The following is a 14841-nucleotide window of genomic DNA, read 5'->3' as shown; positions in this document are numbered from 1 at the left end:
ATGATTACCATATTTTTGACTAGTTACTACTTGTATTAAGTGCTGAAAAAATACATGTTATTGACTTATTATGGTTACGGAAATTGACTGGGAGATAGATTTAGGAGTTTACGAAGGAAGATTTCAAATGTTTTCGATGATACTGGCAATAAAAAGAGTAACTTATTACACTTCGACATATATAATGATAAATACTAATTTGCTTATGTGAAATCATCAGCATCTTAACTCATCATCATATATTTTTGTCACCAACTGAAATCATCATCATACAAATAGAAAACCTAATTATAAATAACAAATCTATGGTTCACAATATCATTATGTTTACAACCCAATGGCTGACATCAAGCTGCTTGCACAAATTCATCCGGATAAAAATCAGCAACTCAAAACAAATATCTACAACTTATTTCATATCTGACGAAAATGAAATACATTACCCAGATTTCACGATATTGCAAACCAGATCCGACTAGATCTCGAACACTCCGATGTTTACCACTAAAACGGGCGGTAGTTGTCGTATTCTCCGGGGTCATCTTCGCCGTCGGTGGTCATCTTAATGATTTTAAGGCGTCGTGTAATACATCGAGTGAGCAATTCGTCTTTGTATTATGTTTATAAATGGAATTGAGATTATGTTTGTATAAGGAATTGAGTTTGTGAATGGAATTGAGTTTATGTAAACGGATTGTCTTTGAATTAGTGTATCTTCGTATTAATTTTGTTTTTTTTTTCTTTTGAAAAAAGAAATAATTGGGTTTTTAAACTAATGATATGGAATTCAGAAATACGTACATGTAAGCAATCCACATGGATAAAACTGATGATGTGGAATGTCACATTGGCATTTAACGAAAAAAGTTAACAACACCTCTTTATTTGCTTAACTTTTAAAAAAAGACTCCTTTTTTTGTAGTAAAACAAAATAGATTACCTAAAATATGAAAAATGGTAAAATAAGTTACCTTTTTATGGATTTTGCCCTTAAATTAACAAGATCTATAAATGTAGGGGTGTTCATCGGTTCGGTTTTCGGTTTAATCGGTTCCGTGTATTCGGTTTTGAAAAATTTTAAGGCAAAACCGAACCGAAATTTGAAACCAAAACCGAAAACCAAATTCAAATTCGGTTCGATTTCGGTTAAAAGCGAAAATCATTATAAAAGATTTGAACTCTGACCAAACAAAAAATTAGCTTACAATGTTCGTATTATGTAGGATTATATCATTCAAAATACATTAATTAAGCTTTAATAACTAAACTTTTTAGCACAAACAAAGCATATCAGTAATATTTCCATTAAACTATTAAACCACACATAAAATGAAATTGACATATGTAAGCGACTACAAATATATAATTTAGGGTGAAAAAAATACGACATATATAGTATTGTAAGTGCTTCCATCTTTAGTTTTAGATTACTAACACTTTCATCAAAATAAATTTAAGAAGCCTAAATTTGGTATACTGTATGCAGAGATTTAGGACTATTGTTCATGTCAACGCCACATGTATTTTTGAACACAAATATCTTATAATAAATGTAAGTATAAAATTTACGAGAATCATTAAATCGAGAACAGACCTTATCAATTACAGTAGAATAGACAGATTCAACCGATAAAAGAAAAAAGGGTGGGTTAGAGTTTTTTGAAAGAGAATGATAAAGCTAGAGTAAAACAAATGGGTACGGACCCTTTCTTTTTTTATTTCACTATTTCAAGTTCACTGACCCATTAAACACATGGGAGGAAGATCTAAAAACATCAACCTATGGTTACCATGAAATAAAATTATAATATATATATTTTTAATTTAAATTCGGTTAACTTACAAGTTGGGTGGGAGCTGCAGCTCCGGGTTACGCGCAGGCCTGAAAATTTCAAACAGGTCAAACAGGTCAAAAGAATTTAATTTGGTGACACAAATTAAAACATTGTTTTACGCTCATAAGGTTGTTAATTGTTAACTTACACATTCTGCTGTTGGATCTGCTGCGGATGATTAGTCCTGAGAATTTCAAAGGGAAGGTCAATAAAATTTGTAATTGTAATTAGACAAAATTAACCATTTCGTCACTGTATTTTTCATTTTTTGCCCGTTTCATCCATGTGTTTTATTTTCTGCATTTTTCATCCTTAAAAGCATTTTAAAGTTCAATTTTATCCCTCACCCTAAAGAAAGTTAACTGAGTCCGTTAAAACTATTCACAACAACTATCCACGTAATCTTCAACTAATTAAACTACAAAAATCAATTCATTCTTGTAATCCAAAATTGTAACAAATTCCTGAATTCGGATCCAAAATTGTACTAGTAACAAATTTAGAAGAACGATGATGAACATGAGAAAAAACTTCACATGAACTCCAATTATGATTTTGAGATTTAAGAACTTTAAGGAATTGATTTCTTCATGAAACTTGTTCTAAATCCAAAGCCTAACACTCAAAAATCATTTATAGAACCTGAATCAACACATAATTTGCCAATTTGATGAATGAAGAACAGTTGACTTTTTTATTCCGAAATCGGACTTCAAAATTCGGACTCGCATCAATGAATTTGATCTTCAAAATTGGCATAGAGCTTCGCGAGATTAATCTAAACGTTGCTGCAATTTCACTTTTCGTCAATTGATTCTGAATTCATATGGAGACCAAAAGCGACTTGAAGTTTCGAAACGGAGACGAACTCGAGATCAAAATCGATGATTCTGAAGTTGCTGTTTTGAATTGAAGATGTACGAACATTAGATTTTGGTTGTAGATCACTGTTGTAATTTTAGATTGTGTTATTTTTCATCAATTATTGATGTGAGAAATTGGAGCTCATGAAGAAAAAACTTGAATGTAATGTTCGAACAGAACAGAAATCAGAATATGAGCATGATTTTAATTTTCTAAGCTTCTGGATATGTAGATGATGTATCTGGTACGAATAATGAATTTGAGATATTGATAAAAATTAAGTGAAATTGTAATTTAATTAGTTAAAGATTATGTGGATAGTACCTATGAATAGTGTTAACGGACTTAGTTAATTTTTGTTAGGATGAGGGATGAAATTGAGACTTTAAAATGCTTTTAAGGATGAAAAATGAAGAAAATAAAATACAGGGATGAAACGGGTAGAAAGTGAAAAACACATGAATGAAATGGGCAATTTTGTCTTGTAATTATATAAAAATAGTAAATTGTAATTGTAATTATAACACCGCAATTGAGTTTGTATATAACATAAATTGAAGAAAAATATCGTTATTTGGTTACATAACTACAGCAACGACATCTTCAACATAAAACTTGGGAACACTTATTCTTTTTATTTTCCTTTCATTTCATTTCCTTTCTCTTCAAAGCAAACTCTGGAACAAAGCCCGAGGCACAAATGGATCACCCATTTGATTAGTTAAATCTACACAAAACACTCGACTCCATGATAAGCACATACATTTGACCCAACCCATGAGTTCAACAACCCATTTGGGTCACTTTTGTTGCATACTTACATGCTTAAAGGGCAATATAGGCATTCCGAAGACGTGAAGGTGAAGGAGATGATGGATTTGGGTCACTCACCCCATCCACCACCTACACCAACACCAACACCAACACCATTGGCGAATCTAAGTAGAGACCCGTGGGGTCACGGGATACCGCTAGTTAAAAAAAATTTAGTAGGATGTACCGTTAAAATTGTATAGAACACCACTAAATAAAATTGTATGACCCCATATATTTTTCATATCGATAGTTTTTATTTTAAATTGTATAGCACAACACTAAATTATATCCACGCAAAAGGTAGCAAGCCAAAACCCGACCCCGATGTGTTGCCGATCATTGAAGAGTCGAAAAAACTAGTCAACATGATGCCCGATGGGAAGGTAATCTTTTTTTATTCCACAAAAAAAAACTACTGTACGAACCTTCTAATTTCCTACCAGTACACACATTGTTTGTTTCTGTTAATAAACATACATTATTCGTTTTGATAGGAAAAAAAACCGTGAGGCAATAGATGTTAATATTGTTTTCAGTGGGTTGATTTGGGTCATGTGTTATCTCAAATGTGTAAAAAATACCTAAAATAGGACTGAGTTGAGAGGGCCAAACGCGTTTGAACGTCACCCAATGAAAGGATCCGAAACTAATCCTCCCCGACGTAGTCTTCAACAGTTGGTCCCATTGCGTTGATCGACTCCAATTAATGTCCTTAAAATGGACAAATGCACAGCGGAAGACTTAATTCATACCTGAGAATAACATGCTTTAAAACGTCAACATAAAGTTGGTGAGGTATATAGGTTTGATGCTAGCAGCGTTATAACTATGGACCACAAGATTTCATATACATAAACGTTTTAATAAAAATATTCTAAGTAGTTGAGCACTTGATAACCATACTTAACATTTAATCAACGTCGCATATTCCCTTTATTATGAAATCTCACTACACTGTACCAAGTGTAGTCACCGAAACGAAGTACTGTGCAACCGTTGAATACTGGTCGTCCAGTCCGGTTGGGGTTGTCAGGCCCGATAGATCTATCAACAGGATTCGCGTTTACAATACCGCTGTAAATAGTAGTTACCAAGCTACAGGAAAGTATGCCAGTGGTACAACTCAACGTAGAATATATTTTTCAGTTACTTGTGTCCATATCGTAAAACATAAAATACATGTATTCTCATCCCGAAATATTTAGAGTTTAAAAGTGGGACTATATACTCACCTAATGTATTTTGTAGTAAAAATACATATAATATCATTGATCAAGTTTAAGGTTGGCCTCGGATTCATGAACCTATATCATTCATATATGTATTAAAACTTATTCTTGTATTCGGATAAATATATATATTATTATTAGTGATGTTATTTGTATATATATGATAATTTATGAGTTTCCTTACTTATTTATATTTTCATTGCATATATATAAATGTCATTTTAGTTAAATTATGTGTATTGAATATATTTGTATGTAGAGATCATTTATTAATAGTTGTAAGCATACCATAATAAGAATAATAATAATAATGATAGTAATAATAAAAAAATAATAACTTTACTAATAATGTTAAATCTTAAGAAAATGATAATTTTTAACTTTTAGTTATAATTGTGAAAATAATAATAATTATAATAATAATTTTGCTAATTCTAATAATAATAATAATAATAATAATAATAATAATAATAATAATAAAAATTGGCATTTGTAAACTACCTTTAAAAGCTTTCAAAAAAAAAATGCCTTGAGTCAGTCTCGAACCCCGACCTCCCGCTTATCACCAACACTGTCTAACCATTCGACTGCTTTATCAGTTCTGATTTATTACCTCTTTTATATTTTATTAACCCGTATTCTGCTTTCTGTTTCTAATTCTTTTTCACAGCATATCATCATCACTCCTTATTTGGCCCAACCGTACCCCACGGCCCAACAATAGGAAATTTCACGGCCCAACAAACTCCTTTGGCCCAACCGAAAAATTAGGCCCAAGATTAGATTAAGTTTACGGCACAAATTTTTTTTTTAAAATAAAAATCTGTATTTTCAAAGTTTCATTTACTTGCAAGTGGGATTGAAAAGTTAGTGGCCTATCACTTTCATTCTCACCTTTCTTTAAAAACGTATCTATCATAATTAAATGGGTTTTTGCTAAACCATCCTCTCTAATATCGTGACAAAGAGCTAAACCCAGAAAAATTTAGCAGCGGCTGCTGCTATAGAAAAAAAAAATAGTAATCGGATAATAGCTGCAGTAATTGCATCGTTTCGTGAACATGAGCCCACAATATTGCAGCGAACAAATTGTAGCCTTTTGGTTGAAGATCGTATAAAAAAAAAAAAATTGCAGCGGTTGGAACAAATGAAAGAAAAAAAAAATAACAAGTGGTGATGGTTGGTTGAGGTTCGAATAAAGGAAGCATAAAGGCAGAAGCAGATAGAATCAACGATTTGGTTGGGTTCCAAGGTTGATGATGGTGTGTTCACAAAAGAATAAATAGAGAAATATAGGGTTGCTCGCTTGTAGCCACACATAACAACCGTGGTGGTGGTGTTTGGCGGTTGAATATAGGTTGTGGTAGTTTGTGATTAAAAACATAATCATAGTGAGTAGAGGTGGTGTCATGAAGTTGAAGATGATGGAGATGTTTGTTGCTCGAAGAAGAAGAAGCACGAAATAGAAGTGGGTTGTCGAGCATGAGTTAACGATGGCGCGGTTGAACTAGAAACGGATGATGATGATGGTGATAGGTTGCGGTATTTAACAATTTAGTTCAACTTGGTTGATGTGTTCGACTAGTTCCAGCAAAAAGAAAAGAAGATTAAAAGAATTATAAGTGTGGCCAGGCGTATGTATGTGTTTGTTAAGAACATCGAGTAAAAAGGAATAGAAATAGACAAAGCAAAAGCAAGAATAAAAGGATTGGTGGTTGGTGATCTTGGGTATTGAATTTAAGAAAAAAAAAAACAAAAAAAAAATATCATAGATAGTAGATAGTGGTGGAAAGTGGGGTAATGTGGTGAAGATGGTTTCATCCATTCCATAAGTACGTGTAAGTAGATGTATGCATATGCATATATTTATAATAGATATAGATTAGTGAATGGACAAAAGAATACAGATAATAATGAGCTGGATTCAATTACACTCTATATATATATTTACCATATATCTGGATCTAAAATTCTGATTTTATGCTATTCTTTGCATTTAAATATCTTTATTTAATATAAATCTAATACCTTGTTAACGTTATAAATTATTAAATATATTGTATACACATAAATGTTCGTGAATCGTCAGGCTTGGTAAAAAGGGTAACTAGTCATCCAAATATAGATTTTAGACTTTCTAGACTCAACATTGAGGTTTTTGCTTATCGTGTCGGAAACATATAAAGCTTAAGGTTTAAATTTGGTCGGAAATTTCCGGGTCGTTACAGTACCCACCCGTTAAAGAAATTTCGTCCCCGAAATTTGATAGAGGTCATCATGGATAACAATAGGAATGTTTTCATGACAAGAGTGAGGTAATAATGGAGTTTTATCATTATGGAGATATATAGATAAAACAATTCGATCATGTGAAACGCACGAGTGAAGCTATCACAAAAGAGTGAAATGAATAAATATGGGATTGTTAGAACCGATGACGTGGTTAGGATTGATTTCCGGGATTTAAGGAAAATCTTACGTAATAAGATTTGGTTCTTCGGCAATCAGGATCTTCTTTGATTTAATGCGGCAATCTGTTTTGATTTTCTTTGTCGGATATTTCACTATAAATCCACCTCCTTCCTTTCCTTATTTCCATATTTCACATCTTCTATTCTTTTTTCTTAATTCCTTTTCGTCAATATGCTCCATCCCATTCTGATCCTTGATATACTCTTAATTTTTACCTCTGTCGTTCTTCTTTTCCATCTACCACCAGAAGAATCTATTTACTTCTACTATACTCTTGTATTTATAGTGTTTCTAGTTCTCTCGTGTCTCTATATTGCTATCTGCATCGATATACACGATTTGAAATTTTGGGGTTATTAACGGGCTTTATATTCTTCATTATTTTTCGGAGCTTCATGCTTTTGTTTTCCCTTCCCGATTTCAAGTCAAGCGAGTAATGGTCCGAAATTCGTAGGTATGTAGTTTGGAATGAACATAGCTAATGCTTTTAGAAGGAAATGGTAATGACACGATTTTGATTTGTCAAATTACCAGAATATCCTAGAAAAGACCAAATCATCAAGAATTATTTTCTTGATATTTTTGGAATTTGAATAGAATGTAAGAGCCGTGTAACATGGCACATGATGATGGTACTGTGAATCATCACATTCCATTAGAAACTCAACATGACTTACTGTAATATAATGACGTTGATCAAGTGTCATTATATTATACTAATTCATGCATCAGTTCCCAACACTACTCCAGAACATTCCTATTTTAAACTCGAAGGTTTCAGAATTTAGAAACTAATGCAGTTTCTTTTATATTGTAACGCAGATGTTACGAAGTGATAAATGATTTCAGATGGGAATAATATCTTCAGAAATTTGAAGAATATGCATAACGGAAGATATGAAAATATCTTATAATCCCTAAGATAAAATGTTGATGAAGAATATCATCCGAAAAGGTTTAGAATAAGGAGTAGGGTTCTTACTAACGGTTTCAGCAGGCACTGAATCATTTGGATTCTTTGAAGTCGAGTTTAGTTCTCATGTTTTGTTCACGGTTTCCTTCATACTTTGCTCAATCCGTTTTTCAGTTCCAACCCTTCTCTTTTTCTGAGCTTTTCCAACACACTGTACTTTTGACTTGTTAAAGTCGTTTACAGTTTTTGCTGCTTCATCAACATTTCAAGAACTAATCCGTAATTCAGGGTGTTTTTCAGAAACTTCACATTCGGAGTATGAAATTCTTAGGAATAGACGTCATAAGTATAACTGGGGAAGTTCTGCGAGAATTTCAAAATACTAATTTCGGATTTTGCCGAAGAGATAACGAGCTGCTGGTACATGATGTCGTGGAATATGAAAGGTTCTCCAGTAACGACGGTGAAAGGACAACGTATATTTATAGAGGTTATAATAAGATTAGTCTTGCTGAGGAATCGAGGTTAACTTGCTGGAGCTGTGACAAAATAGGCTACTTTGAAAAAAAATCATAAGGTTGTTTTTGCTAATAAATGGTAAAGGATTCAACACATATACGTGTTAAACTACGAATTTGGGTTCGAGAGTTTTTCTGATGCATAAATCTTTTCTTCCGTAGATGGAGTGCGGTTGGTTCAACCTTCCGATTGAGGTATTTTCAGGAGTCATGAAAAATTTTGAACGTGGATTGTAATTGTCGAGGTACAAATGAGGTTTAAGATGAAATCAAGTGGCAAACTTGAAGAATTATTTAGTTTCATATGTTATAATCAATATTTTAATTCATTTTAATTGTCCAAAGTTAGCAGTCCAATAGTTCGATAGTCCAATAGTTCAATGTTTCATATATAATTTAATATATAATATTCGAATTAAATAATACGTATCGTGACCCGTGCACCGGTCTCAATATTGATCACAACTCAAAGTATATATATATTTTGGAATCCACCTCAACCCTGTATAGCCAACTATAGAGTGTCTATGGTCATTCCAAAATATATATATAGATGGGTCAATATGATAGGTCGAAACCTTGTATACGTGTCCCGTTATTTAAAGTGCGTAAATTAAATAAATATATATCATGACCCATTGCACAACGTGTTGTCTCAGATTTAATCCGACGTATTGTTGTACATGTGTCGACGGTATGTAAAGTGCGGAAATTAAATAACAATAAATAAAATTACAAGAATGTAAATTGCGATAAATTTAATGTTAATCAGTTAGCTGGGAACAGTTAGCTAGGAACAGTTAGCATGGAATCTTAACAGAATTTCAATTAATTAATTCGTTTGTTTCTAACAAATTTTATTATATCCAATGTTTTCTTCATTATGCCACTTGTTGGATTCTGATAGGTCAAAATCCAAATATGAAATTGAACGAAAATGGTTATTCTGTGGTTAACGGATTTGTAAATCGATGGTTGTAAGTAGGATAGTAAATGACCGTTGAATCAGATTCGAAGAATGTACAGTGTAACTTATTAATGTGAAATCTAAATATTTCTCGGGTATTACCTACCCATTAAAATATTTTCATCATTAATAGTTTGTACGAAAGAAATTTTTAATTACAATCTTTATGAAAATATACTTGCATATATATTTTCTTCGGATGTAATCATGGATCTAATGAGTCAATAAGATATTAAACTCATTTAATTTTTCGATTAAAATTAGTGTACATAATCTTTAAAACATTAAAGATTACTTAATCGTCATGTAGAACGAAAATAGATGATGTAGAACGATACGTAGAACGATGATATTTGACTTGGAACGATATGTAGAGCGAAAATCATACTCGAAGTACAGATGGTGATACTGAGGCGTGTGATGTTGATATCCGAGGTATAGATTGAGATATTGAGGTTTACGACGCGGTTGTGGTTGTTGGTGGTGGTAATGATACGGTTGATGTTGATGATGATAATGCCGTTGATGTCGGTGATGCTACTGGCACTGAAGCTTGCGATGTTGATGTTGTTGACGGTACTGGTTATACTGCCGGTGCTGCTGCTGGTGTTTGTAACCTTCGCACCGTGTTCTCCAAAGCCGTTACACGAGCGCAAAGTTCGTTAGCTTTTGCTAGCACATCGGGATGATTGGCGGTTGGAGCGAGCGGATGAAATATGGGATAGTATGTAATCCTGACGAGGTACTCGGAAAAGGGGAGAGAAAATGGTTTCTCGAACAGGTTCGCCGGTAATTGCTTCAGGTTCATCGCCAAGAGGGCAATTTGGTGGATGGAATGGATTTTCGATGTGAAATGATTTTCAGATATCGGATGATATTCTAACTATATAGAATATCTATATATAATACTAAAGATTTCGTAGACTACAGAGCAATCTACGGCATATGTCAGGCAAGTCCACAGATGCACTAAGATATGAATTATCAGATACGCTAAAATATGAATTTTGTCTATACACTATCAATGCAGTAAATGCAGTAAGACGTGTCTAGACTTATGAATGATAAGTAGGCAATTTCCTAAGGATGATAAGCAGATGATTTCCGACTAGATATGATAAGCAAAACTTTTGACATGTAGACACGGTCAAAGTCCAGACTCATTAATGTATTCTAACAACTACTAGTCAGACACACTAATGCAAGACCTGGTTCGCTAAGACCAACGCTCTGATACCAACTGAAAGGATCCGAAACTAATCCTCCCCGACGTAGTCTTCAACAGTTGGTCCCATTGCGTTGATCGACTCCAATTAATGTCCTTAAAATGGACAAATGCACAGCGGAAGACTTAATTCATACCTGAGAATAACATGCTTTAAAACGTCAACATAAAGTTGGTGAGGTATATAGGTTTGATGCTAGCAGCGTTATAACTATGGACCACAAGATTTCATATACATAAACGTTTTAATAAAAATATTCTAAGTGGTTGAGCACTTGATAACCATACTTAACATTTAATCAACATCGCATATTCCCTTTATTATGAAATCTCACTACACTGTACCAAGTGTAGTCACCGAAACGAAGTACTGTGCAACCGTTGAATACTGGTCGTCCAGTCCGGTTGGGGTTGTCAGGCCCGATAGATCTATCAACAGGATTCGCGTTTACAATACCGCTGTAAATAGTAGTTACCAAGCTACAGGGAAGTATGCCAGTGGTACAACTCAACGTAGAATATATTTTTCAGTTACTTGTGTCCATATCGTAAAACATAAAATACATGTATTCTCATCCCGAAATATTTAGAGTTTAAAAGTGGGACTATATACTCACCTAATGTATTTTGTAGTAAAAATACATATAACATCATTGATCAAGTTTAAGGTTGGCCTCGGATTCATGAACCTATATCATTCATATATGTATTAAAACTTATTCTTGTATTCGGATAAATATATATATTATTATTAGTGATGTTATTTGTATATATATGATAATTTATGAGTTTCCTTATTTATTTATATTTTCATTGCATATATATAAATGTCATTTTAGTTAAATTATGTGTATTGAATATATTTGTATGTAGAGATCATTTATTAATAGTTGTAAACATACCATAATAAGAATAATAATAATAATGATAGTAATAATAAAAAAATAATAACTTTACTAATAATGTTAAATCTTAAGAAAATGATAATTTTTAACTTTTAGTTATAATTGTGAAAATAATAATAATTATAATAATAATTTTGCTAATTCTAATAATAATAATAATAATAATAATAATAATAATAATAATAATAATAATAATAATAAAAATTGGCATTTGTAAACTACCTTTAAAAGCTTTCAAAAAAAAAAATGCCTTGAGTCATTCTCGAACCCTGACCTCCCGCTTATCACCAACACTGTCTAACCATTCGACTGCTTTATCAGTTCTGATTTATTACCCCTTTTATATTTTATTAACCCGTATTCTGCTTTCTGTTTCTAATTCTTTTTCACAGCATATCATCATCACTCCTTATTTGGCCCAACCGTACCCCACGGCCCAACAATAGGAAATTTCACGGCCCAGCAAACTCCTTTGGCCCAACCGAAAAATTAGGCCCAAGATTAGATTAAGTTTACGGCACAAATTTTTTTTTAAAATAAAAATCTGTATTTTCAAAGTTTCATTTACATGCAAGTGGGATTGAAAAGTTAGTGGCCTGTCACTTTCATTCTCACCTTTCTTTAAAAACGTATCTATCATAATTAAATGGGTTTTTGCTAAACCATCCTCTCTAATATCGTGACAAAGAGCTAAACCCAGAAAAATTTAGCAGCGGCTGCTGCTATAGAAAAAAAAAATAGTAATCGGATAATAGCTGCAGTAATTGCATCGTTTCGTGAACATGAGCCCACAATATTGCAGCGAACAAATTGTAGCCTTTTGGTTGAAGATCGTATAAAAAAAAAAAAATTGCAGCGGTTGGAACAAATGAAAGAAAAAAAAAATAACAAGTGGTGATGGTTGGTTGAGGTTCGAATAAAGGAAGCATAAAGGCAGAAGCAGATAGAATCAACGATTTGGTTGGGTTCCAAGGTTGATGATGGTGTGTTCACAAAAGAATAAATAGAGAAATATAGGGTTGCTCGCTTGTAGCCACACATAACAACCGTGGTGGTGGTGTTTGGCGGTTGAATATAGGTTGTGGTAGTTTGTGATTAAAAACATAATCATAGTGAGTAGAGGTGGTGTCATGAAGTTGAAGATGATGGAGATGTTTGTTGCTCGAAGAAGAAGAAGCACGAAATAGAAGTGGGTTGTCGAGCATGAGTTAACGATGGCGCGGTTGAACTAGAAACGGATGATGATGATGGTGATAGGTTGCGGTATTTAACAATTTAGTTCAACTTGGTTGATGTGTTCGACTAGTTCCAGCAAAAAGAAAAGAAGATTAAAAGAATTATAAGTGTGGCCAGGCGTATGTATGTGTTTGTTAAGAACATCGAGTAAAAAGGAATAGAAATAGACAAAGCAAAAGCAAGAATAAAAGGATTGGTGGTTGGTGATCTTGGGTATTGAATTTAAGAAAAAAAAAAACAAAAAAAAAATATCATAGATAGTAGATAGTGGTGGAAAGTGGGGTAATGTGGTGAAGATGGTTTCATCCATTCCATAAGTACGTGTAAGTAGATGTATGCATATGCATATATTTATAATAGATATAGATTAGTGAATGGACAAAAGAATACAGATAATAATGAGCTGGATTCAATTACACTCTATATATATATTTACCATATATCTGGATCTAAAATTCTGATTTTATGCTATTCTTTGCATTTAAATATCTTTATTTAATATAAATCTAATACCTTGTTAACGTTATAAATTATTAAATATATTGTATACACATAAATGTTCGTGAATCGTCAGGCTTGGTAAAAAGGGTAACTAGTCATCCAAATATAGATTTTAGACTTTCTAGACTCAACATTGAGGTTTTTGCTTATCGTGTCGGAAACATATAAAGCTTAAGGTTTAAATTTGGTCGGAAATTTCCGGGTCGTTACACCCAAAGTTTGATCGTCTTTAAAAAAATCGACCAATAGACATTTAGACGTGAACACAATCTTAAACAGCCCAATTTGACCCGTAACTCATCCTACCCATGTTGACTGTCAAGTGTGAAGTAGAAAACTAAAGATGACCCATTCTGACCCGTTACTTGCCCTTCCCATATTGACTGTCAAGTGGGAAGCGGAAAACTGTAAATAATTGTTTCTTGAAATATATTGGGCAGCCTATAACTGTTACCGATCAAGAAATAATAGAAATGGTACTGTTTCCGGTGGTGAATGAGGCTTGTCGGGTTCCGGAGGAAGGAGTAGTGGTTCGGGCATCCAATCTTGATGTTGCATCTGTTGTTGGAATGAGTTTTCCTTCTTACCGGTTAGTTCATTGTTACATTTTCCATTTTTTTTTCTAATTAATGTATACAACAAACGAAGTAGGTCTTATTTGTTTTTATGTTTAATTCTAGTGGTGGTATTGTGTTCTGGGGATACTTAATTGGGGCTAAACGCATATACGCAAGTCTCAAAAAATGGTCTGAAAAGTACGGCAACTTCTATAAGCCATCGAAATTTCTTGAAGAGCAAGCCAAAAACGGTGTCCCGTTGGTGAGTACAGACCGACCTTACCAGTTCTCTATTGAGTTACTTGGCATGTTTTGTTAAGACATGATTATAAATTTATAATATGTTTATGGTTTCTGTAGAGTGCCCAATTTCGACATCTGCAAGTTCAAGGGCTCGTCTGTAAGAAACGGCGGTGCATCAATCAAATTACAAGATGGATATGACACCGTGAATAAAAAACCTATCGTGTTGAGCAATGTGAATAAAAAAGACTAGTTTTCTCGTTATTAGAATAAGTTTTTATAAACCTATCGAGTTTTTCGCCTGTTCATAATTGAACTAATGAAAGGGATCTTTCCCGAAGCCTGGTAGAATTTGCTGTGAATGAGCCGTCTGATATAGAACATCCAAGGTTGAAATATCAAACGTTTCTATTGCTGTTTCTGCCGGTTATGACCACCTAGGCTTTAATTTACCACTTAATTCCATCCATAGAACACATTAAAAGAAACTATTTCGAAAGAACACCTAAATGCACAGTGATTAAGCACATAACAGTCTATGATTCAAAAGTAAATATCCA

The 14841-nt window shown here is 33.1% G+C and overlaps 1 protein-coding gene across 1 annotated transcript; it reads left to right on the top strand.

Moving 5' to 3' along the window:
- The first annotated feature begins 3520 nt into the window (after positions 1–3520).
- LOC139871493 (peroxisomal fatty acid beta-oxidation multifunctional protein AIM1-like) lies at positions 3521–14534 on the top strand. The gene is made up of 5 exons (XM_071859197.1): positions 3521–3669; positions 3787–3898; positions 13922–14070; positions 14162–14296; positions 14399–14534. The coding sequence occupies exons 1-5, from the start codon at positions 3521–3523 to the stop codon at positions 14532–14534; spliced, it is 681 nt and encodes a 226-aa protein (XP_071715298.1).
- Positions 14535–14841: the final 307 nt, after the last annotated feature.

The sequence above is a fragment of the Rutidosis leptorrhynchoides genome, chromosome 10, assembly GCF_046630445.1.
Source record: "Rutidosis leptorrhynchoides isolate AG116_Rl617_1_P2 chromosome 10, CSIRO_AGI_Rlap_v1, whole genome shotgun sequence".
NCBI lineage: Eukaryota > Viridiplantae > Streptophyta > Magnoliopsida > Asterales > Asteraceae > Rutidosis > Rutidosis leptorrhynchoides.
The sequence above is the reverse complement of the archived record's forward strand: the minus strand, read 5'-3'. Positions and strand labels throughout refer to the sequence as shown.